This window comes from Triticum aestivum, chromosome 2A (genome assembly GCF_018294505.1).
Source record: "Triticum aestivum cultivar Chinese Spring chromosome 2A, IWGSC CS RefSeq v2.1, whole genome shotgun sequence".
Lineage (NCBI taxonomy): Eukaryota > Viridiplantae > Streptophyta > Magnoliopsida > Poales > Poaceae > Triticum > Triticum aestivum.
The window spans coordinates 526,246,471-526,272,221 of record NC_057797.1 but is presented as its reverse complement, the minus strand read 5'-3'; the positions used below and the strand labels follow the sequence as shown (position 1 = coordinate 526,272,221).

Sequence of the window (25,751 nt, the reverse complement as noted above, 5' to 3'; positions counted from 1 at the left end):
TGATCATGATGTTTGGAAAATATCATTGTCTGGTTCTAATGGAATCTGACAAGTCTCTAGTGTTTGAAGGGTATCGGAAAGATGATTTGTACGTGGTAGATTTCTCAGGAGGACCACAACTTGCCGTATGTCTTCTAGCAAAAGCTTCAGAATGCTGGCTCTGGCATCGGAGGCTAGGGCATGCTGGCATGAGGAACCTCCACACCCTTGCAAAGAAGAAGCATGTCATAGGCATCGAGGGCATCAAGTTCAAGAAAGATCACTTATGCGGTGCCTGTGAAGCAGGAAAGATGATGAGGGACAAGCATCCCTTGAAGACAATCATGACAACAACTCGACCCTTCGAACTGCTCCACATGGACCTTTTTGGTCCCACTCATTACTCAACTCTTACTACTACTGCTTGTCTATATGGCTTTGTTATTGTTGATGATTATTCTAGATATACATGGATGCACATAATCCTCTACAAGACTGAAGTGCAGGATGTCTTCAGACGCTTCGCCAGTCGAGCAATGAACAACTATGGCGCCAAGATGAAGCACATCAGAAGTGACAATGGCACTGAATTCAAGAACACTGGCCTTGATACATATCTTGATACTTTGGGCATCACACATGAATTCTCAGCTTCGTACACGCCATAGCAGAATGGCGTCGTCGAACGCAAGAACAGGACACTCATTGAGATGGCCCGAACAATGCTTGATGAATACAAGACTCCAAGAAAATTCTGGCCTGAAGCCATTGATACTGCATGCCACACAATCAATCGTGTTTATCTTCACAAGCTTCTGAACAAGACATCTTATGAGCTCCTTACTGGCAAGAAGCCAAATGTCAGTTACTTCAAAGTATTTGGCGCCAGGTGCTGGATCAAGGATCCACGTCACACTTCAAAATTTGCACCAAAAGCACATGAGGGTTTTATGCTTGGATATGGAAAGGATTCGCACTCCTACAGAGTCTTCAATCTCTTTCATTATAAAGTGGTTGAAACAGTGGATGTGCGGTTCGATGAGACTAACGGTTCACAAAGAGAGCACCTGCCAAATGTGCTAGATGAAGTTCCATCCAGTGAATCAATCAAACTTATGGGAACTGGAGAAATCATACCCTCTGAAGCTCAACCTGAAGAGGAACTTATCATCTCCGCACCTGATCAACCTGAAGACAATGCTCAGCCCGAAGACAATCTCTCTAACAATGACAATGATCAGCAAGAGCAAAATCTTCGCCCTGTACATCCCTGTGTTGCCAATGAAGTGCAGATTGAGAGAATAATTGATAGCATCAATGCACCCGGTCCGCTCACTCGTTCAAGGGCAACACAGCTAGCAAATTTCTGTGGGAACTTCGCATTCGTCTCAATAACAGAACCCAAGAAAGTTGAAGAAGCCTTCATGGAACCTGAATGGATTCAAGCTATGCAAGAAGAGTTTCAACAGTTTGAGCTGAATAATGTATGGGAACTGGTTAAGCGTCCTGATCCTCGGAAGCACAATATAATAGGCACCAAATGGATATACCGCAACAAGCAAGATGAGCATGGTCAAGTTGTCAGAAACAAAGCTCGTCTCGTTGCTCAAGGATATACTCAAGTTGAAGGGATTGACTTCGATGAAACATTTGCTCCTGTGGCTCGACTTGAAGCCATACGCATACTGCTGGCCTATGCAAATCATCATAACATACTTCTATATCAAATGGATGTGAAGAGCACTTTTCTCAATGGCAAGATTGAAGAAGAAGTGTATGTTGCACAACCGCCTGGCTTTGAAGATCCAAAACATCCTGACATGGTATACAAGCTCAACAAGGCATTGTATGGCCTCAAACAAGCCCCTCGAACTTGGTATGACACACTCAAATACTTCCTGAAGAGAAAAGGCTTCACACCTGGTTCCCTCGACCCCACTCTCTTCACGAAGACATATGATGGTGAACTGTTTGTGTGCCAAATATATGTGGATGACATTATCTTCGGCTGCACCAATCAGAAATACAGTGAAGAGTTTGGATATATGATGCAAGAGCAATATCAGATGTCCATGATGGGAGAGCTGAAGTTCTTCCTCGGTCTTCAAATACGACAACAACGTAACGACATCTTCATATCTCAAGAGAAGTATCTCAAAGATTGCCTGAAGAAGTTCGGTATGCAAGACTGCAAAGGCTTCACGACGCCAATGCCAGCCAAACATCATCTGGGTCCCGACGACAATGGTAAAGAGTTCAATCAAAAGGTATACCGCTCCATGATTGGTTCTTTACTTTATCTATGTGCATCTAGGCCAGATATTATGCTTAGTGTTTGCATGTGTGCTCAATTCCAAGCGGCACCAAAGGAGTCGCATCACTTAGCTGTGAAGCGAATTCTTCAATATTTGGCTCACACCCCAACTCTAGGATTATGGTATCCAAAGGGCCCAGAGTTTGATCTGGTTGGATTCTCGGATGCTGATTATGCTGGTGACAAGGTGGATCGCAAGTCTACATCAGGCACATGTCATTTTCTGGGACGATCACTTGTATGTTGGTCCTCAAAGAAGTAGAACTGTGTATCTCTCTTCACTGTTGAATCTGGATACATTGCCGCTGGATCTTGCTGCGCTCAGCTTCTGTGGATGAAGCAAACACTCAAAGACTATGGCATTCATCTGAAGCAAGTGCCACTCTATTGCGACAATGAAAGCGCCATCAAGATTGCCAACAACCCAGTTCAGCACTCGAAGACAAAGCACATTGAGATTCATCATCACTTTCTCAGAGATCATGTTGTGAAGGAAGATATTGATATCATACACGTCAATACTGAAGAGTAATTGGCAGATATCTTCACCAAGCCCTTGGATGAGAAGAGATTTTGCAAGTTACGGTGTGAGCTAAATATCCTGGAATCCTCAAATGTCCTGTGATCAGGCACACATCCTAACACTTATGCATATTGATGACTTAGATGTGCAACACACGAAGTAAAGTATATCTTCAATCAATGAAGACATGCATTCTAAGTGTGAATACATTAATGAGGAATTTGACTTCGGAGCGCCACGATAATTGTGCGCCGTGTCTGGGTCTAATTCTTCCTATACGGTGGGTAACGCCACCACCAAATGTTCTGTCTGAAGTGTTTCACTCATGGTGTTACATTTGCTATGTCTTCACATTTGGTTTGGCTTCAATCTCAACATGTCTTCATGATTATCTTCACTGTGTTGATTATATATATACTAGCGTTCTGTCCTCTACAACATTCACTTATAGCTATGTCTTCTTGTTGAATCTTTTGAACTAAGTGAATGTGATCGGACCCTAACCTCTCTATGCTTTCTATCTCAAACTCTATCTCTCCAAAGCATATGCATTCTTTTGAAACTGTCAAATGTCTTCTCTGCGTCTTTGTCAGCAGAAGATACAGAGACAAACATTAAGTCCGCTTTCAATGCTAATTCCTTCACCTGAAACCTGGAGAAGTTGGAACGACCACCCGACAATCCAGGCGTGCGTGACACGTGGAACAACCCCCGATATGCTGCATGATGGCCACGTGTTCCTCAAATGTGAATCGCCAGGGGCACCTGTGTAATAACACTGAGCCGCCCATGTCCCTATAAATACACGCCACACCACAGTCATTATCTCTTCTTCCACTCTCGCACGAACCCTAACGCCACCGCTAGCCCTTGACGACGCCGGTGACGAAGCGCTTAGCTGCCGCAACCTCTCCGACGCCGTCTTCACGCCGACCACGGACATCGTCTTCTCCGCCGTCGCCAAGTTAGGGCACGGACGATCGGACTGCTCGGCCTCCTCTTCCACTCCGTCTAGCAGTTCTTCGTGTGGTAAATAAAACTTCCTTTTACGGCCCCTTTGATCCTATAGATTCGTCACTTTCTACCACAAGCAGTTTTTATTCACACAAGTTGGATCTATTTCATACTGCATCTCATAATATGCCTAGTATATTCACTTATGCTTCACAAAGTAGTTAGATTCCTCACTTGTACTGATCCGCGGATTCGTACAAATCTGGAACCAACTCCTTATCTATGAGTGAATGTCTTCGCACGATGAGGTCAATGTCTTCTAAACTGATTTATCTTCAAAATCTTCTGAGAATGCATATGACCTCTTCCCCTTCCCTCGCACCTTAATGCTGTCACAGGTACATGTCCGTGGGAGAATCCCTTGGTTCTCATAGTCTGCATTCATTTGCAGAATTCTTACAGTATCACATAAATTCTCCCGAAGCCAGTTCCTGTTTATCCAGCAAGCGAAAGCCTTTGAAGCCTTTGAACGTATTGAAGCCATTCAGTTTAAAGTTCATGGCTGCAGAGAAATCAGCAAGGAAGGGTGGCAGAAAGCGTCAAGGAGAAACATCAAGAGATCTGCCCGATGACCTCTCAGAGCTGTACAAGATAGATTCCGAAGAGGATTAGAATCAACGCAAGACACGAATCCAATGGATTCGACGATATTGGGCAGAACAGTGATTCAAGTACAGATTTGTGACAAAGGAATATGCTGAAAAGAATGCCATCAAGCGACCATGGGGAGACATCCTCTATAAAAATCTTCAACCCAGGTCCAGAGATGAAGCCATTGAACAAGGCTTCTATCCCTGCATGGTCCGAGGACCACAGCCTGCGGATGCTGACCCATCGTCACTGTTATGGTGTCGTGACGACAATCTGTTCAAGCGCAACTTCCAGTTTGCCCAGAATTCGGCAAAGCAGAACAAGAAATCTTTGGGATTAGACTTCAACCCTAGTCCCTCTGCTCCCCGTGCCGATGGAACTCGTGAAGCTGAACCCAATCTTCTTGGGCCCTTCTACAACTTGGAAGGTCTCATCACTCATATCGTGGTTCAAGGGACAGCCGTGAATGAGCCTGCAGATGATGCTGAATCAGATGAAGCGCCAACAGCGCCGAAGCCAAAGAAGTTGAAGCAGCCTAAAGCTTCAAAGCCTGCCTCTGCACCAAAAATCTCACGGGCGAAGCCACTGGCTACTGCACCTCCTGAAGACAGTGTGCAGTCTGAAGATTTGTCACGCATCTCCAAGCCCCAGAAAGTCAAGATGCCTCTGCCACACACCGGCCAAGAACTGACAGCTGCTGCTATTCTACGCAATGATGCCATCGATCTGTCCAGTGATGAAGATTTTGCAGATGACGCTCTTGAGCAACTGATCAAGAGCAAGGAAGAAGCAGAAATCTTCAATGATCTGCCTCTCTTTGACGTGGCAATCATCCATAACTTCATTGATGAGTGGTTTGACACGCCCAACCTCAGCTTCGAAGATCTGTAACTTCCACTTGGCCTCAGTGTCGCCTTCCATGGCACCATTGCTTCAGAGCTAGCTCTAGCTCAGCGCATCGTCGAACTGAAGCAAAAGATTGACTTTGAGAAAGCTCAGTTCAAGAAGCATATGGCCAAGCTCAGCGTGCAAGAGGTGAAAAACTTCAAGATTATGTTGCACGAGCTCAAAAAAGCCTTTCTCAAGAAACATGCAGAAGCTCAGGGTTCTCGTGAGCGCATGAAGAGCCTGGCTAACAAGTGTGTGCAAGGCTACAACGAGGCTGAGAAGCGCAAGGCCCTGGGGCGTCCGGGCATTGATCCCAGGATGGCTGCTAAGAGGAAGAAGAAGCCCACTGTGGCCGAACCCAATGCACCAAGGCAGGAAGCAGATCCCATTGTCTTCCCAACTAGCATGACTGGCTCGAAGCCAAAAGCCAGATCTACCGCTTCAGAACTGAAGAAGACAAGGACTGCTGAGGCTGAAGCCAGAAAGAGGAAACATTCTGAAGCCTCTAATGCTGCTCCCTCCAAGAAGAAGCGGAAGACCAAGAAGGAACGGGCTGCTCCCACAGAGCCCTTAATTGTTGAACCCATCTCCATGGTTCGCCCTGCCGCTGAACATCAAGAGCGCCAACTGACTGTCCATGAGACTGCTTCCACAGAGGCTCATGAAGCTGAAGACTTTCCAGCAGCTGATCCCACCGCCGCTGAAGACATTGGTCACCATGACCATGTTGAAGATGATGCAGTTCTTCCTCAGATCGAGCACCAACAAGTATCATCGCCTGTGCTAACACACAGCGAACTCATCAGCATTGGTCATCCTCTGACGCCAATTGCTCAGGATGCATCATGGGCTGATCACCCACAAGCACAAGAGGACGATGACTTTGAGGCCCAGCCAACTCCAACTCCACAGGCGTCGCCAACGTTACGCAGGCTTCGCAAAGGACCTAGGCCTCCAGTCTCCGAGTCTGAAGCTAAAGCTGCTGAAGACATTCCGGCTGCATCAGCCGATGAAGAAGAAACCCCAAGAGTTGCTACACCCCTGTCTCACCAAGAAGCTATTCTCAAGGAAAACGTGACTGTGACCGACCCTCCAGCTCATCAAGTGGAGGTTGAGAATCTTGAGGCTGCCACCACCAAAACAAATGAAGCCAATGACGCTGTCATGGCTGAAGCAAATGTGGAGCCTACACCAACCCAAGCACCAAAAGTAAGCGAAGCCAATGATGCTACTACTTCTATTCCTGCGCCTGCTGCTGGTCCTCAGTTTGACTATCATGTTGAACATAGGCCTCAGGTACAGAAGCCAATTCCAAGGTTGCCCAGATTTCTAGGTCCTGCATCAGCACCTGGATCCTTCAATGTCAACGGCTTCAAAGCAGACAACACTTTCTTCAATAGCTCCAAGAACCCCTACTCAAGGGAAAGAATATCTTCTGATCGGTTCTGGAGCTATCCACAACGAAGCTATTACTCCTGCATTCTGTACAATCAAGGTCGCATCTTCCTACATAAGCGTCTTGACACCGAAGCAATAGCTGGTCTGCCCTGTCTGGAAGAAGCTCTGAATTGCTTCAAAGAGGTTGGCTTGTTGCCGTTTGTCACTGACTAAGAGCACCGGAATGAAGAGTTGCTGCTCCAATTCTATGCCACACTTCACATCCGTGGGTACAACAGAGATCCAAAGACTTGGATCCTAGAGTGGATGACAGGAAATGTTCATCACGAACCAAAGCCTTTGATATCATTGAGCTCACTGGTCTGCCCACTCCTGGCGATCTCTACGAACCTGGCTGTCAGCTTCACAGTGAAGCTATGGAGAACATCTTTCAGAAGCCTGTACCGAACGTGAGTCAGATGCTAAGTATGATGAAGCCCTTGCCACAAGATGCTGCATATCCTAAGGAGTTCTTTGTTGAAGACCTTGAGTATCTGCCAAGGACTATTTATCACATCATAAGGCGAACTCTCTGGCCCATCAAAGGACATTCTCCACATGCCAAGCTGGAAGGTGCAATGAAGACTTTGGTCTTCTATATTCTTCATGGCAAATGCTTCAATGCACAGGACTTCTTCATCCGCCAACTTGCTGCATCAGACTCTGATCTTTTTGGCTTGAAGTTCTACGCTCCATGGATAATGCGGCTGATTAAACTCCACTCCGCTATCTCATATCAGCCATCTGCTCGCAATCATCGGACCTTTCTGCCTGATGTGGATATGTCCGTTGAAGCCATTTATCCCGAGCCTGCCAAGGAGCCTCTTAGTCTTCAGAATGCGGAGCATCAAAGTTTCTCTCAGAACATTGAAGGAGTTGAAGCAGTCACTCGTGTTTATCCTCTGGCTGGAACTACACGTGCACCTCATCGTGCCCTTACTGAAGCCACCGAAAGCACTATTGCTCAACGACCCAAGAAGTGATCTCGTGTTCTCAATGACAGAGAGCTTCTGGTGGCTCTTCATCAGAAACAGGATATGCATCATGACTGGCTGAAGCGCCAAATACAAAGCCTCTTGGTGGATGTCAACCGCATTCGCAATCTCGCCACCAAGAATGCCTTTGTTGCCCATGAAACCTCTCGACGCACATGGAAAGGGCTGACGCTTATGTGCTCTGAAGGTGATCTTCAAGAGGATGGCTTCTCTGAACGCTTCAAGTTTGACTCCACACCTCCTTGAAGGGTTGTGCTGCGACGAACTCCATCTCTTGAAGACTCTGAGTTCTTTTCCTCTGCGGCAACTGTTAATGCCAGAGTGATCGAGGACGAAGACGATGCTACTTCACCGCCCCCTCCTTCAGCACGCTTCGACACTGCTCCAAGTTTTTCTGCACCGCCGAACACCACCGATGACCCTGCTGCTTCACCTACTCATCTTGGGAACGAGTAGATGCTCTATGTCTTCAAACCTTTTTGGTCCTTACTGACAAAAGGGGGAGAAGCATATGAGTTTGATAGTCTTCAAGCGGGTCCATATGGGCGGTTGCTTTATATTTTACCTAGTGTTTACAACTCTCGTTTTGATACATTTGGTTCTTTGAGTTGTAATACCTAAACTCGATGGTCGTCTGCTACTTATTTGCTACTTTATGATGAGATGATAAATTCCGCATGTGCGACGATAAATTCCGCACTTAGATCATTTTGCAGACATCCATTTTCCATTATGCATGTCATTATCTTCACATACCTTCACATGCATAATGAATTGTCATCATAAGTTGAAGAGGATCTCCACGAGTACAACCTGCCATGTGCATTTGCATTCCAAAAGCAAATTACTTATATGCACATCTTCAGGGGGAGCCCTTGCAACTTATGAAGACAATTCCTTATCCTTTACAATTTCACATATTATATTCCCCGTTAAAACTTCAACTAGTTTGTCATCAATCACCAAAAAAGGGGAGATTGTAAGTGCATCTAGTGTCATCCCTAGTTGGTTTTAGAGTACTGACGACAAACCTAGTTGAGGGACTAATGTGTTTGTGAGAATTGCAGGATAACACAGGTAGAAGTCCCTCATTGATTCAGTTTTCCCACCAGAGATGACCCCTAAAAATGTATGAAGACATTGATGTCAAAGGTGGTATGTGAAAATATTCACATTGAAGACTATGACAAGAGAAGACATCGCATGAAGTCTATGGAGCTCGAAGACTTAGATCTTTCGTAGTTCTTTTCTTCTTTGTTGAGTCATAGGAACCACCGTACTGTTAAGTGGGGTCCAAGAGAACCAGTCAGAATGACTGAAGTGATGCTTAACCAAAACCTACGTCTTCGAGTGAAGACTATGAGAGCGAATCTTGTCCAGAGTTGGACAAGTCAGCTTTGCTTGTAGCCCAAGTAAAGTTGTCGTGTGTGTTTGAAATCTGACCGTTGGAACACGTGTCAGTTCCTTAGTGACCCAGAGTCATTTCGGACAAATCAGGTCGGGTTGCCTAGTGGCTATAAATAGCCCACCCCCTACAACCATAAACGGTTGGCTGCTCAGAGTTAAAGTACGGCTTTTGTCGTGTGAGAGCAACCCACCTTGAAGCCTTTGAGAGAGAATTCCTTGCGAGGATAAAGCCCTAACCACCCAGAGCCAAAGAGTGTTAGGCATCACTTAAGTCTTCCTGTCTGTGTGATCTGAAGACTTATTACACTTGAGGATTGTGAATCCTCCAGCCGGTTAGGCGTCGCGTTCTGAGCATCCAAGAGTCATTGTGGATCGCCGGTGAACGAAGTCTGTGAAGGTTTGGGAGTCTACCTTGAAGACTTACCAGAGTGATTGGGCGAGGTTTGTGTGACCTTAGCTCAAGGGGAATACGGTGAGGACTGAGTGTCCTGAGCTGCGTGTTCAGGTCTGGGTGTCCGGGACTGTGTGTCCTCAGGTTTAAATACCTAGCCACCCTAACCAGACGTACAGTTGTCACAGCAACTGGGACTGGTCCAACAAATCATTGTCTTCAACGAGTCACTGGTTTCATCCTTCCCTTCCCTTTACTTACTGTTGGTCCTTGTGAAGTCATTGTATGATTGCACAATCTTCTGTCTTCACTGAGTGACTGCTTGTTCTGATTGACTTCATAATATCTTCCTACCTGATCCTTACTACCTAGCTACTATTAGTCATTATGTTTTCACTTCATTGAATACTTGACTATGGTTTGCCTAATGTAGTCTACCTTCCGCTGCATGGTAATAGGTTTATTTCTATCGTTTGTCTTCGAAACTTCCACGTTTTGAAGACTTTCATAAAAATCGCCTATTCACCCCCCTCTAGTCGATATAACGCACTTTCAGTTCCTATTCCTATGATAATCCTATCCTATGAACCAAAAGAGGCCTGTGTAATATTTATTATGTTTGAGATGCTTTTGTGCTTTCGCTAAACTTTGATAATAGATATGAATCATTCGAAAATGCCAAATGGAGACCGAGCTCCGTGGAGGTCTTAATTTGAAAACTTCAAAAATTTAAACTTTTTTGTTTCAAAAATTCTGAACACAAGTACACATATACCTACATACATAATGTACACGTGTGCAATTTTTTAGGTCGAAATACGTTAAAATAAAAGCTATACAAAAAAGGCAAATCTAGGGCTTTTTAGCATATGTGTTGTTCATCATCGAAGTCCATGATTTTTTTGCAGCTCACAATTCAAGCTATTTCATCCTGAAATTTCACGCACATACACATTACATCCTTCTTTTTTGCAGAGTATACACATTACATCCTTGCATACATGTGTTTTTTCACAATTTTTTGAAATTGAAAATTTTGAAATAAAGGCCTTCATGAAGCTCGTTCTCCGAAATGCCCTACTATGAATCATTTTCGAAAAAAAAATGTTATAGTATAAACATTTATCCAATGATCAAATTTGGACAGTCAAATTTGTCGAAGCATGCATTTGGGCCTATTTGCTCGAAGGGCTCCAAAGTAAGCCTTCCAATCTTCCACGAGAAGCAACTCCCTAGCCGATTTTCCCCACTAGCCCCCGTCACGTGTCCCGCTGTTCCGGAACTCGATACCCCAGCGCGCCGTCGCCGGAGACGATCAGACGACACAGCCGCCAGGCCAAATGGCGCCCAAGAAGAAGCAGCCGGTCTCGAAGCAGAAGCACAAGCCCAAGCCCTCCGCACCCACCTCCTCATCATCCGCCGCGCCGCGCCTCGAGATCTCGTCGGAGAACGAACGCCGCCTCCGACAACTCCTCCTCAACTCCTCCACAGCCGGCGCCCCCTCCCCCGCGCCCCTAGATGCTCCAGGGGCGCGTGCCGAATCGAGGGAGCAGAAGGGGCGGCGTCTGCGCGGGGTCTACGACAAGCTGGCCCTGGAGGGCTTCTCTTCCTCGCAAATCGAGCAGGCTCTCTCCGCTATACCAGTTCGTACCCCCAAACGCGTACATAATCCTGCTGCGCTATCGAGTTGGCTGTTCATTGATGAATTTTGTTGTTGGGCAGGATTCGGCGACGTTTGAGTCGGCGCTGGATTGGCTGTGCTTTAATCTGCCCGGCGACGAGCTCCCCCTCAAGTTCGCCAGCGCCGCCGCCTCCTCTTCTCGTGCAGGTATTGGTTTGGAGGGTTCAGGGTTTTGTGCTTTGAAGTGGCGGCTAGTGCGTAATCAGGCGCATTTGTGTGAGCTGCCATGCGCGCGTCCGCATCGTTGTATCTTGTATGCATAGCTGCGATTTATGTACGAGCTTTAGCTCATTTCAGCACTTGCAGTTGTGCACATGACCGTTTGCCTGCATTCTGCGCTCATTGGTTTAATTGTGGATACTGGATTTTGTATTCTGCACGCCAGGGTAATGCGCACGCACTCTGCACGCCATGGGACATGGATTCGACTGAATGGCTGGGTGTTAGTTTGCCATGCTTACTTTTGTTGATTACTTTTGTGTGCTTCTGTAGGAGCAGAGGGTTCGGTTAAGGTAGTATCAGCAGCGAAGGATAATTGGGTGCCTCAGAGTCGTGGGCCTGTGGAGGAGGCAAAGGTTAGCACTGAGGGGTTGGAAATTAAAATTGGGAGACGGCAAGAAGAGGATGTCACATTGGACGATGGGCGGTCATCGCAAGCTGCATGGATCCTGCAGTACATGGAACAGCAAGAGGAGGTATAGATACATGAACAAGTGATTTATCGTTGGGATTGCTGCATCAAATCTTAATACTCTTTCAATAAACATTGGAGTTCATTAGGCATACATTGTTTTTGTTTATCTGTTAGCAGTTAAGTGCTCAGACCACTCTGTTTTATATTCTGAAATAACTTCGTTTATTTGGTGCCTCTACATCACACCTGTCAGACATACAAAGTTATAAACTAGTTTTTAGGAGACCCATTTCATTGTTTTGACACTTGTGTGCTAATTCGAGACGCTTCCTGAAAATGTTATTTGTTGTTTGAACAGAAAATTAGTTATACAATATATTAACTAATCATCCAGAGCCCTATTCACACCATTTGAAGTCCAATTTATCTGTTAAGCCCATGATTATGTCTGTTGTCACGGTCTGTTAATTACTATCTCTGTTATGGAGTGCAAGATGTTATTTTGGACATTGATACAGTTTGGAAATATACATCTTTGACTGTTTATTTTCACATTATATGTTAGTAAGTAGTATGATATAAAGTATTTATATTGCAGAATGTACTAATGTTATTTTAATGTGGTCAATTTGCATACGAGTCATTAAAGATTGAAAAGTTTTACATCTTCATTCTAAAATGATATCAGTTCAGTAAGAAAGTAGACATTGGAGACAACGATGCTGATTGACAAAGGGGCACAACTTCAAATGCATATTGGTACACTACAGACTGTACCATATTATTGTTGAAGTGTATATGTGGATTGCCTAGCCCTTTCCATCAGTTCAGACTTTTGGTTGCGTTGGCTAGTGCATGAAGCTTAACATGGTATCAGAGCTAAGGTCTTGAGTTCAAGTCCTTGCTTTCGCAATTTATCCAAAAAATAGCTGCTGCCCCTCTTTGTCCACGTATAGGCCTCTTGAGCCATACCTCTGAGTCTATCCACATGTTGACTTTCCCTGTCACACGTGGGAGGGGGTGTTGAAGTGTATATGTGGATTGCCTAGCCCTTTCCATCAGTTCAGACTTTTGGTTGCGTTGGCTAGTGCATGAAGCTTGTTAACATTATGCCATTATTCCTCTCTCATGTTGTTTCTTTACTCCTTGTTTCATGTCCTATTTCATTGTATATTTGTTCCATTCCTTCGATTGATGTTAGGAGGAGGATGCAAATTCTAATGATTCCTCCACATGGGAAGATCGTTTAGCCGCAAGTTTTGAAGTTGCTGAAACAAAGCCAAGTAGGAGAAAAAAAAAGGGTAAGTTTGACAATTGTATTATTGATATGAAAGCTATAGCAATCATTTTCCTATTCTTGAGTAAGTTTTAACATGTCTCTTATAAGTTTTCAAAGTATTTGTGGTTGCTGGAGTTCTATCTAATGAACGTTTGTTTCAGGTAAAAAGGAGAACTCCAAAAATGGAAGCTCAAAGGAAAATATAAGCCAATCTGTATCTCCTGTGTTGCCTAATTCGGAAATTGCAAGTGTTGAGGATGGTCAGATTGACCTGGGTGCAAGTGAGAACAAATCTCCCAGTCTTGTCCATATTGATGAAGGATCCAATTTACAAAAGGAAGTTCCTAAAAATGCCGGTGAAACTTGCACAAAGGAGGTTGAAGAAGAGGAAGTAGAGCTTGATAACTTGTTTTTTGAAGACTCGTCTGCTTGGGAGGTTGTGGCCCCTGAAATCTTGAGACAGCAACAAATAGAGAAATTATCACATGACGGTTATGGCCATCTTCTTGGGAACATAGATGATGTATGGAAAAAGGTCAGGTGCTCTTACATGATCTTTATGTGAAGGAATCGTGTACCCTCGCTCTTTACTGTGGTTACATATGCTCTTTTTTCATATTTGTAGTTTTAGGGCTGTTTTGCATAGCTTGGCTCTAGATTTCTAGACTGGAGCTGGACATGTCAAGTCAAATACAGTTGGCTTCACCTTCTTGCTTCTCTAAGGTTGCTTGGATCTTCCAATTCTGAGTAGGAAAATCGGAGAACCGTTTTGCACTCTATGGGCCCATGTTCTGTGTGTAAACATTTTGCCCCCGAATGCTCTAGTAAGCTGCAACAGCTTTACTACTAAAGATTTAGATTAGGTTGTTTTCGTTAAAGCGGCAAGAGAACATATCCCACCATATTAATATTTCCTTACTCCATAGTATTGTCTGTTGGATATTAACCCTAAGGTTCATGTGGAGGCGGCAGTGAGAGACTGCCATCTCCCATGCAACTTTGCACAAAATCTCATATGAGCCGTCAAGTTTACCTCCATTCCTGCTGGTCCCCTATTCTGCGGACACAAATTCATGAGCCAAACACAGAATGCAGTAGAGTGAAAACATATACCTGTTCCAGCATATGCCCTTGTACAGTTTAGTTTTAGTTTTCTCTCCTTTCCAGTTCTGTTTTGTTCGCTTTTTGCGCCTTGCGCTGAGTTTTGAGCCCTTTGTACTCTTGCATCATCTTGACGTTCCCTTCTAATACACAATGATACACATTTGGGTGCGTGTTCGAGAAAAAATATATATCATGCACATTATTGAAGTTATCTAGATTGCCAGTTTGCTACATTTATATAGCTGTATTATTATGTGAGGTTCGTCGTATGGATGGTCTGTCTCTGAGTGAGTCAGGACTGTTGCAGGAAATGATATGATCTCGTGTTCCAAACGAGGCCTTAGTTTTTTGGGAAATACCTTAATGGAGTACTGCAACAGGAGGATTGCTAAAAAAACTTCGAGGATGTATGGGAGAGAAATTACATTGAGTAGGACAGAGACAGCTAAATGCATAAGTTAAATTGAGCTTATACAAATCGTAATGACTGAAGTTGAACGGAATGTCTGTCAATGGCAACTATGTTGCAATGGTTCCATGAGGACTAACAACCAATTATAACATATATGGAAGTTTCATAAGTCGAGGTTTCTGGAGACTCATTATTTGGGCAATGAACACATCTGTACAATCTGAAACAGTAAGGGCCTTCTCAAAGGATTTTTGGAAGACTGCAATCCTTAAGATTTTTTCCTGTGTGTTCTGTTTGATTTTGTAGGGTTGCAATACACAGGTCTTTGTCCTAAAGATTCCTTTGCACTATATTCCATAGGAGAATTTCCATTTACTCAAACATACTGGAATGATTCCCATGTTTTTTCCTATGGTGTGATCCAACATGTTTTCACTGCCAAAGCTATTTAGGTGTTGTTTTGTCCTGTTATGCATTTGTCTCTAACTGTTTCATTATTATGGTGTTCTATAGGGAGATTGTGGTAAAATGCCAAAAGCTATTCTACAGAAGTTCTGTCAAAAACTTGGTTGGGATGCACCGAAGTATAGTAAAACATCAGAAAAGGATGGTAAATTTATATATGCTGTTAATGTATTGCGTGGTTCTACTGGCCGTGGTAAAAGTCGGAAGGCTGGAGGTTTGACGAAAATTGAGTTACCTGAGAAAGATGAAGAATACGTATCTGTTCAGGTTAGCGTTTACTAACCATATATATGTGTATCTTATAATGTTTCTTAAAAAGCAATCCATTTCAAATTCAATTAATTATTCTGATAACTTTCTTGAGATACACTTTGTAATACTATTTCTTGAGATAACATCTGAAAAATGAATAACCTTATTGTTCCTTGCCTTGAATGTTAATAAACATCTGCTTAATTTGTAAACAGGAAGCACAAAGTAGAGTGGCGACATTTGCTCTATATCAACTGTTTGCTGATCTTCCACTACGTCAATTGCTTATTGAACCATACTCATCACTTGTTTTAAGATGGCAAGAAGGTTAGAAATTTTTGATCATGCATTCTTACCTGATGAATTATAGTTCGTTTGTGCCTTTCTGCTAAATATTGCATGGTCATGAAAAAATAGGTGAATTAGAATTTTCATCAACATCAAGGGTGCTGGATACCGAGGATAGTCGAAGAGCTGGGTTTGTGGATATGTTATTGGATATGGACGCACATAATACTCTTCCATATCAAATCAGAGGTGCTCCTGAGGGCAGCGCATCCATTGACTCTCCGAATGATAAGGAGACCAATTCTGTCTATGAGAAGGAAGAGGCAACTTTGCTGAACCGTGCAGGTATTTTGCTGAACAGTACACCAAGCAATCATGAATGTGTCTGGTTATCATTTTCCTCCTTCCAAGACCTTCCTAGTATGTTATTGGCAGCATGCTTGTCTCTGATGTGTAGTGTATTTAGCAATGACACCTGCCTTCTCTCCTTGAACTTTCTGGTACCAATATGGTTGCATCTTTTACATCGAATCTGTTCCAGCGGTACTTTTCAACTTGAGCCATATTATATCCTGGATTGTTTATCTTGCCTTGTATTTAGTTAACATTGTTTCTCTATTGTGATATCACTACTGTATCTCACTCTCTAAAACTATCTTGTATTATTGTAATTTTCCTTCATACATGTGTTAATAAATCAAGTGTAACTGTAATTCCACTTATTTAATTTTCCTTCATATGCATGTTAAGAAACCAAGTGTAACTATTAATGTGGCCTTTCTGTAATTAGGATCAAGACCAGAGCAAGCAGAGAGCACAGCTTTGAAAAAGCAGTTGGAACACAAAAGGAAGTTGCCCAAGTATCTGGTATGCAGTGAATGTGCATTGCAGTACAAGTATTCTCCATTTTTTTTGGATATTTGTTCTAAAGATTCTCTGTTCACCTTGAATTCAGAAAATGCTGGGAGCAAGAGCTTCTTTACCAATCGCTAGACTGAAAAACCATTTCCTACAGTTACTGAAAGAGAATGATGTAATTGTTGTCAGCGGAGAAACTGGATGCGGGAAAACAACTCAGGTATCTGCAGTAGTTTTTTTATCCAAGTACCTTAGTTTTTAATGTTATTTCCTATTTTAGTATCTTCTTTCTTTGGTGCCAATGGTTATTGCAAGATAACCGTTTCACATGACAGGCAACACGCCTTTGCATCACATCACACAACCGTATCCTCTCCTTTTCTGCGAGTGCACATAGATGATTCATCGCAGTTTGTCATTTGATTCCCTAGTGATAAGTATATCTTAATTATGGGTGAAGCAAGGGAAGTATCCAATTTTGTACTGCACAAGCATTCTGGCTATCACAAATTCTGCCAGTAGTTGTGGTTTGCAATACCTTGGCCATAAACTACTTGACTCTGAAATTCTCACTTGCTTGCCACATTTGAGAAAGGTTGTATAGCCAACTTGAAAATTTGTTAATTTCGACCTGGCTTTGTTGGATGTACTTGACTACTTCGTATCATATGCCTTAATGAAAATGCAAGTTGCTGCATTGGACATGCTGGCCGACTGTTGACTCCATGTCCATGATGATAACATGTGGGGCTCATGCTTGACAGATTCAGCATAGTGCCATCCTCATAATATGGGCGCAGTTAAGATCTTAATCTTTCCATGATTCAATTTCACCATTCAATATGTTTTTTTCGAGAAAACGCAAAAAGGCTTTTGCGTTTCATTATATTGAAAAGAGAGAGATAGTTTGTTACATCCTCCTAGGAGGCACCAGTACAGACGAGAACACAAAATAACATCAATGGACTTCCCAGGTCTGTGGGAGGATGACACGCAGGTCTCGAGCACCCGCGGTCGCCCAGAGCGCAGCTTCTTCTTTGATCTTTGCAACCAAGACGCTAGTCGATGGGGTTGCAGCATTGAAGACACAATCGTTGCGATGCTTCCAGGCCATCCAAGGGATCAGCAGCGTTGCGGATGTGAGTCCTTTGCGCATTAGCTTGGGCGTGGTCTGCCGCGCCGTGTGCCACCAGATCGACAGGGAGCTTTCACCATTAGGCGCGCTGCAAGGTAGGTGCAGCCAAGACAGGATGTCATGCCAAACCTGCTTGGTGAAGGGGCAGTCCAGGATCAGGTGGTTCATCGATTCCGGCATCTGGTCACATAGCGGGCAGCGAGGAGGGTGCGGCAGTCCGTGGCGAGCAAGACGATCAGCTGTCCAGCAGCGTCCCAAGCTAGCGAGCCAGTGGAAGAACTTCACTCGCGGGGGGGGGGGGGGGGGGGCAGCCTTTCCAGTTAAGTTTCCATGCCGGGCAGGAAGTAGAGCCGTGGAAGGTGTCGAGGTATGCGGACTGGGCGGCGTATGTGCCAGAAGCATTCCATTTCCAATGGAGCTGGTCTGGTTCGGCAGAGAGAGTGATATTTTCAATGGCCCTCCAGGTTAGCAAGTATTGGCCAATCTCTTGAATGCCAAGGGTGCCATGAATGTCTGAAGCCCATGTGTGCGCCTGAAGACCGTCGGCCACCGTTCTGCTTTTGTGGCGGCGCTTGGGGATGAGGGCGAACAGCTGGGGAGCGATCTCAGAGATGGATTGCCCGTTGATCCAGCGGTCTTCCCAGAACAATGCCCGCCGACCATCGCCAAGGACCATGGAGGTGGACGCAAAGAAGAATGCGCGTTCCTCACTGGAGAACTGTAGATCGAGGCCAGCCCAAGCTCTGTTTCCATCCGTGCGCGCGAACCAGAGCCATCTGGTGCGCAAGGCAAGGCCCGTGCGCTCCAGGTCATGGATGCCGAGGCCGCCTAGGCGAGTAGGGCGGCAGACGCGGCGCCAGTTCACGTGGCAGTTGCCGCCTTGAGCCTCGGTGCGGCCAGCCCAAAGGAATCCTTTCTGGATCTTCTCAAGGAGTTTGAGAACTCTCTTCGGCGGCGCGAGCACAAGGAGCTGATGCAGGGGAATTGCACAGAGCACGGATTTGACAAAGGCGAGGCGTCCAGCCTTGTTCATGAGGTGCGCCTTCCAAGTGGGCAGCTTCCCGGCAGTCTTGTCGACGACGGGTTGTAGTTGGGCGGCAGTCGGGCGTCGCAAGGTGAGGGGGATACCTAGATAGGTGATGGGGAACTGCGCGAGGGGGCATCCCAGTGTCGCGACGGCCGGAGTGACCTCGTCCGCACAACGTATCATCGTGGCCGTGCTCTTCTGGAAGTTGACCCGCACGCCTGATGCACGGCCGAAAAGCTGCAGGATCTCTCTGACCACCAACGTGTCGCTAGGCGAGGGGTGGCAGAAGAGAATGACGTCGTCGGCATAAAGCGAGGTGATGGGGATCGCACGACGGGGGTGCAGCTGTTGCAGAATGTTGAGCTCGGCAGCCCGGCGAAACAAGCGCCCCAACGTATCGACAGCAAGCACAAAGAGCTGCGGTGACATTGGGTCGCCCTGGCGGAGTCCACATCGATGCCAGATCGCCGCTCCAGGCGCGCCATTCAGGAGGACTCGGGTGCTGGCCGACGAGAGCAGAATAGCGATCCAGCCGAGGAAGCGATCACCGAACCCATATCGACGCAGGGCCTCGAAGAGAAAGGGCCACGAGACGGAGTCGAAGGCGCGGGTGAGATCTAGCTTGAGGAGGATGCGCGGGGCTCCCAGCTGGTGGAGGAGGCGCGCCGACTGTCGCACGATCAAGAAGTCGTGGAGGCTGCGTCCGGGGATGAAGGCGTTCTGGATGGGACTGATCAAGTCATTCAGCTTGGGCGCGAGGCGGAGAGATAACAACTTCGTGAAGATCTTGGCGACGAGGTGGATGGGGCTGATGGGCCTGTAGTCAAACAGGCTGGCAGCGTCGGCGCGCTTTGGGGTCAGCGTGAGCAGCGCTTGGTTCAGACAACTGAATCCTCGTCCACGGAGCGAATGAAGTTGCTGGAAGGCGCAGACGAAGTCGTGCTTGACGACGGGTCAGCAGGATCGAAGGAACTCCGCGGTAAAACCGTCAGGGCCGGGCGCCTTGCGCGTCGGCAGGCGCTTAATGGTTTTCCAAATCTCGTCTTCAGAGAATGGGGCCTCCAGGTCGTCAAGGGCGGTCGGCTCGATGATGTGCTGCAGGTCAAGGGCGCAATCTCGAGGTCGATCGGTCTCGAGCAGGGAATCGTAGTGCGCGAAGGCCGCCGCGGCCATGCCAGTCTGATCGGTGAGCACGCGTCAACCGACAAGGAGTGGATCCTGTTCTTCTGCTTGCGATAGGTGCACTGGCGATGGAAGAAGGATGTGTTGGCGTCGCCATCTTTGAGAGAAGAGATGCGCGCGCGCTGCCGAGCCAGAGTTCGCTCGAGCGAAGCAAGGCCAAGGTATGACAGCTTGATCTGTCGGCGGAGCCAGTCCTCGTGGGGCGTGAGCTGGCGAAGCTCCTGGGCCGAGTCGAGACGCAGGAGCAACTCACGCGAGATCGCGAGCTGGTCACGGATGTTGCCCACGGCGCGAGCGCTCCAGCTCGTGAGCATGCGCGCGGTGGCCTGCATGCGCCGCATTATGCGGCGGAACGGGCTCAGATCGTCCACCGAAATCCAAGCAGCCGCAACCACGTCTTGGAAGCCTGCAATGCGCGTCCAATACTCCTCGAATTGGAAGCACCGGTGCACCGGGGGCGAGGGCGAGCAGTCCAGCATGAGCAGGCTATGATCGGATACAACCGAGGCGAGGCATCCAAGGTGGCACTCGCCGTGTCGCTCCTCCCAATCCGCGGTGCAGAGTACTCGGTCAAGGTGAACCAGTGTGGGCGGGGTCTGCTCATTTGACCATGTGTATCGCCGACCATTAAGGTAAACCTCCTTAAGCGTGAGGTCGTTGATAACACGACAGAAGCGCCCCATCATGTGTCTGTTGATGTTCCCGTTGTTCTTGTCTTCGTCTCGGTAGATCAAGTTGAAGTCCCGCAAAGCATCCAAGGACCGTCGCAATTGGCGCGGACGTCGCGGATTTCCTGAAGAAACGCGATCTTCTCATGGTCCTGCTGCGGCCCATATACAATGGTCAGCCACCAGGGGGCATCAACGCTCGATGGAGTTGAAACCTAGGTAGTGAGCGTGTTGGGGCTGAACATGTGATTGTCAACAGTCACCGTCCTGCTCTTCCAGGCCAGCAGGATACCGCCGCCAGTGCCGATCGCCGGCAGGTAAACATACTCATCGAAGTTCGAACCAAGTGGAGAGTTAGGTTTATTATCTCCAGTTTGATGCTATCTTCTCCACGACTTGGTTCTTATGGATCTCCTCCAGGTCCTAGGCATCTTGTCTCTAGCTCTGCTCTCTATTGGTAGCGTTTCGAGGACAGTGGACATGTGGATGAACTCCATCTTGGTTTCTTGGAAGCAGACGATCGACGCGTCGGTAGAAACAATCAGCGAGCAAATGGCGGTGCGCCGAGCGCGGGTGTTCAGTCTACGCACATTCCAGACAATAATCTTCAGGCCATAATCCATAAAAGCATGATCGACACAGGGGGCACAAGCGCACGGCTAGGCCTCGATCGGCCTGCCATCGATGACCGTAGTAACCGGTGCGACAGAGGGGTCGGTGGGGAGCTCGCGCCCAACTAGTGCCGCAATGGCCGCAAGGACAGTCTTGGGGATCGGCGCAACAAAGATGTCATCGTATGCTTTCATGGCTTCCGGGGTGATCGCCTGATCCACACCGACGATGCCGAGCATGCGCAGTATTTGCACCTGCGTGCGGCGTCCGGCAGTGGGCAGTGCCCCGGTCTTCGTCTTGGCTGCGGTGGCTGAGCGCCCACGCCGAGGTTGGGCAAAGCTCAGCGGCTGTCTTCTCGGTTTATGGCCCGGAGTGGGGAGGACCGAGCTGAGCTGCCTGGTGGCCGCGGCGAGGAAGTCGCCAAGGGTCCAGGAGCTTGTCGAGGGAGCACGTGGGCGGTTGCGGCGGAGTGTGACAGGGGGGACGCGAAGCGTGTTGCACTTTTGATGGTGGGCGTTGGCGTCTGGATCACATCTTCATCCGATGGGCCGTCAGCGAAAGGGTTGGAGGGCGATGGCCTGGGAGAGTCCAGGTTTTGGGGCCTTTGGAGGATCTGCAGCTGGGCGTGGGCTGCTGCAGGGCTTGCGGGCTGGCAATCAGGCGCATCAGCAATGGGAGCAATCAGCAGGCCATGGGTTGGCGGCAGGGCGACACCAAGATAGGTCAGCATGTGGTGCGGCGGCGGCAGGCGCTAACGCGCACAAAGTGACTTTGTCCCGACAAAGGATCATCATCCACTGTGGCGACGGGCGGCGCCATTGGTTGGGAGTCCGGGACCTCGCTGCAGGTGGGCTCAACATCAGTCGCTGCGCCCACCAGGTCGCTAGGCGACACATGTGACGGGGCCGCGTCTGGCCTGGCGTCAGAGGTGGGGGGGATTGGCGCCAGCAGTTGGGGGCCAGATGGGGCAGCGACATGCATGTCCTCCTGCTGAGGCGATCTTGTCGGGGGAGTTGGCACCAGTGGTTGGGGGCCAGCAGGGGCAGCGACATGCACGGTCTCCCGCAGAGGCGATCCTGTCGGCCTGGGATCTGCTGCCGCCGCAGCCTTGGCTAGCGCAGCCTCCTTTCTTTCGCGCTTTTTCTTTCCTCCCCTCTTTCCTCTTTTAGCTTTGTGACGAGAGGGGTGGCCCTGGGTGCAGACGGTGGGCCAGGCGTCCATGCACCGGGCTGGCGACGGTACGGGCGGCGTGTCTGCGCGCACGGCGGTGCAGACTCCGGACCAGCGATCGGCGACGGCGAGGCCGTCAGCGCGGTGCTGGCCACGGAGGTGCGTCCAGCCGGCAGCGTCAACAGACATGCTGTCGGCACGTCCTTCCGGAGCAGCGGCAGTGCGGCGGCGCTTGCGGCCGCGGCAGCGCGAACGGCCGCGTCCGGGGCCCTGACCGGCAGCGGCGTCGCCATCAGCCGCCACGCGCCCGTCACCCGCCCCATCTGGGCGAGCCGCATGACCGGTGGGGGCGCAAGCCCGGTCGACGTCGGATCGGGCGAGGGCGATGGCGATGGGGTACGTGAGGGTGGTGAGCATGGGGGCGGAGGAGGCGGTGCGTCCCGGAGTGACCTCGACGATCTCCAGTGTCGCAGCGCGGCGAATGTCGGCGGGGTCGTGCGCGGCGCCCGGAGAGGCGGAACGTGGCCAGGTCGGCGCGGGAGCGTGTCTGCGGGTGGAGGCGCTCAATCCAGACACCGGTCCCGAGGATGTGCTCTGCTGTCGCTAAGTGCCAGGCATGGGCGGGGATGCCGCGGAGCTCGAGCTCGACGCGGTATTCGAACCCACCGGAGCCGGCGTGGGTAAGTTTGCACCATGGGCGAAGCGACAGTGAGAAGCGTGGGCAGCAGATGTAGTGGTCGCCGTTCATGCGGTCCTTGGAGGCGCGGGAGCCGAAGATGATTAGGAAATCTTCAGGCTTGTGGAGGTGGGTGGTGAAGTCGCCTTCTTCAAAGCCGAATGTGGAGTAGAGGAGCTCAACGATGTCGTCGGCGGACACCTGGGGACGAGTCCGGCTGAGCACCTCCTCCGCCTCCTCCATCTCAACGGTGCGCGACATGATGATGCGCGTTGGTTTAGCGGCGTTCACGTGCGCGACCGGAGCTGGGGCCGGTGGTTGGGGGCGACCTGCACAACCGGAGCAGGAGCCGGTGTCTGGGGCGCGGCAGTCCACAGGGCGGCGGGGGGGGGGGTCGCGGCCAGCGTGGTGCACGGCAGCCCTTGGGGCGGCGGGTGGAACGCGCCCAGCGTGGCGGTGGAAGTCGTCACAGCCACGGGAGTCGTGGCCGGAGATGAGGCACCACCTGCAGCGAATGTCGTTGGTGCAATCGCAGACGCGGTGGCGGGGGTCGAGGCAGCGGAAACAGAGCCCGGCTAGCTCTTCGGGGGATGGGTTGCGCTGGCGCTGCGGCGACGGGCTCCACGCAGGCTCGCGGTGAGGCCAACGTCGGTTCCTGCGGCGCAGCTGCTGGTAGCCGTTGGCGTCCACCGAGGCGCCACGCGAGACGCGGTGCACCTCCGAGCGGGGCGGAGGCGGGCAGCCTGGGGGCCGCTGGGCGGCGGCGCGGGAACGACGTCGCGGACGGGCAGAGCCGGCGGTGGGGTGCGAGCGATGTCGCGGTAGGAACGAGAGGGAGCCGCGCTGTCAAACCCGGAGTCAGACCAGCGGCTGTCGCCGGAGGAGACGCGCTCACCGGAGAGGGAGCGGGTGGGTGAGGTGGGGGGCATGGCAGAGCGAGGGAGGAGGGCTACCGGCGTGGAGTCGACGGCGGCTGGGCTGGTGGAGAGGGGAGCTAGGGGAGCGGGAGGGGCGCTAGGAGCGGAGCCATCCGGTCTCTCGACGATCACCATTCAATATGTGAACAGAGTAATCTTGTGATATACTCCCTCGGTCCCAAAATAAGTGACTCAAGTTTGTACTAACTTTAGTACAAACTTGAGTCACTTATTTCGGGACGGAGGGAGTATATGGCTGTCCTGTCTGTCCAATACAATTGCAAGGACCAGGCCGGCGAAATTAGGGGTCCTGTGCCAAATTCTAAAATGAGGCCTATTTCCCTAGAATGATCAAACTATAATCAACTTATCTACAACTCCTTTATGATATTGAATTAAGTCCTCTAATTTTAATTTTCTTCTCATGTCTCCTAACTAGATTCATATTCTCTAGAGGACACAACTTGGATATTAATATACAAGTATATAAATGATGAAAATTACAAATTTGAAGGTATACACATCAAACAGTCAGCAGGATATTATTTGTAGAACTAAGACTGCGGAACTCACAGATGTCAAATTTGGCCTTGTCGAAATGTCCTGGACGAGGCGTGAGGGACTGATGGAGAGGCGTGATGCCATCACAGCGAGATCGATCAGATGTGCACGTTGGACAAAGATGACACACCCTTGATTAGTACTATGAGGATTGTGAAATGAATGTGGCAACGAGCGAGCTAGCACCTGTCCTGTACATTGAAGTGCTCTGTATTAGTTGATTTAGAGATTGATTTGATTAAGTCGAATTGATTTGATTAAGTCGATTTAGCACTTTGCCAGAATACGGCCGTGTGCCTGCCCACTCACCTGCTATTGTTGCTGCTGTCCCTTGCTGTGTTGAGGGCCCTGCCTATGCTGGCGGCTGCTGGTCCTCTGCTGCGTCCTCGGCCCGCAGCTGCCGTCCGTCTGCTGCGCCGTTAGGGTTAGACTGTAGATTGGGATTACTGCTCCTGCGCTCATGCCTTCTTTTGTGTGTGCGAACGATTGGTATTTTCCAGGCCTTTTTTTTTGTGTGTGCGAACAATCGGTATTCTCCAGGCATGCAGCGCTATCCGGGCCTTTCGGCCTGCTGGCTGCATCTGTCATTAACTAACATGCAGGCCTAGTTACTGATGTGCACTTCTGCTCAAAGAAAAGTTACTGATGTGCACCTAAATTGGTGCCCCTGCCACCTGGAGGCCTTGTGCGGCCGCACAGGTCGCACACCCCTGCGCCTGGGCCTGACGATTGTTATATTTCTAACATGTTTTTTCTAGAGCACTTGGAAATATATTTGGTACTGAAGACGATGCAGCACAAGTACCAGCTTGGGCTGTTAATTCTAATCCTTCCAGAAGCGTGGAATTTCTCATGGTTATTTGTCATCCACTTGCAGGTGCCACAGTTTATTTTGGATGATATGATTGAGTCTGAGCTTGGTGGTAATTGCAACATTGTTTGCACACAACCTAGGAGGATAGCGGTATAATCACGGTTTAGAACTTATATTTCATCTTTCCTTTTCAATGCAACATCATTGTTCTATAATATTACCTCGGTCCCAAAATTCTTGTCTTATACTCCCTCCGTCCCAAAATAAGTGTCTCAACTTTATAAGTTGTACTAAAGTTGAGACACTTATTTTGAGACGGAGGGAGTATTTGTCTAGATATGGATCCAGACAAATTGAAGACAAGAATTTTGGGACAGCAGAAGAAAAAACAAATGGCTTGGAAAAACCTGTAAGCAAGATAGACAAGACGAACTTCAGATAAAAACCAAATGCCTATGAACTATTGAATCGACTCAG

The 25,751-nt window shown here is 48.5% G+C and overlaps 1 protein-coding gene across 4 annotated transcripts in view; it reads left to right on the top strand.

The window, feature by feature from the left end:
* Positions 1–10,769: 10,769 nt before the first annotated feature.
* LOC123189235 (DExH-box ATP-dependent RNA helicase DExH7, chloroplastic) overlaps positions 10,770–25,751 on the top strand; it is a 29,653-nt gene continuing 14,671 nt past the window's right edge. For 2 of the 4 annotated variants that reach the window (XM_044601604.1, XM_044601603.1), the window contains exons 1-11: positions 10,772–11,182; positions 11,262–11,367; positions 11,713–11,915; positions 13,056–13,155; positions 13,295–13,668; positions 15,163–15,381; positions 15,582–15,693; positions 15,784–15,999; positions 16,445–16,521; positions 16,610–16,732; positions 25,338–25,424. In XM_044601604.1, coding sequence (XP_044457539.1) covers positions 10,880–11,182; positions 11,262–11,367; positions 11,713–11,915; positions 13,056–13,155; positions 13,295–13,668; positions 15,163–15,381; positions 15,582–15,693; positions 15,784–15,999; positions 16,445–16,521; positions 16,610–16,732; positions 25,338–25,424 — 1,920 coding nt within the window. In that variant the 5' untranslated portion in view covers positions 10,772–10,879. Of the gene's footprint in view, positions 11,183–11,261; positions 11,368–11,712; positions 11,916–13,055; positions 13,156–13,294; positions 13,669–15,162; positions 15,382–15,581; positions 15,694–15,783; positions 16,000–16,444; positions 16,522–16,609; positions 16,733–25,337; positions 25,425–25,751 lie in introns of all 4 variants that reach the window. The other 2 variants (XM_044601606.1, XM_044601605.1) reach the window with 2 other exon arrangements.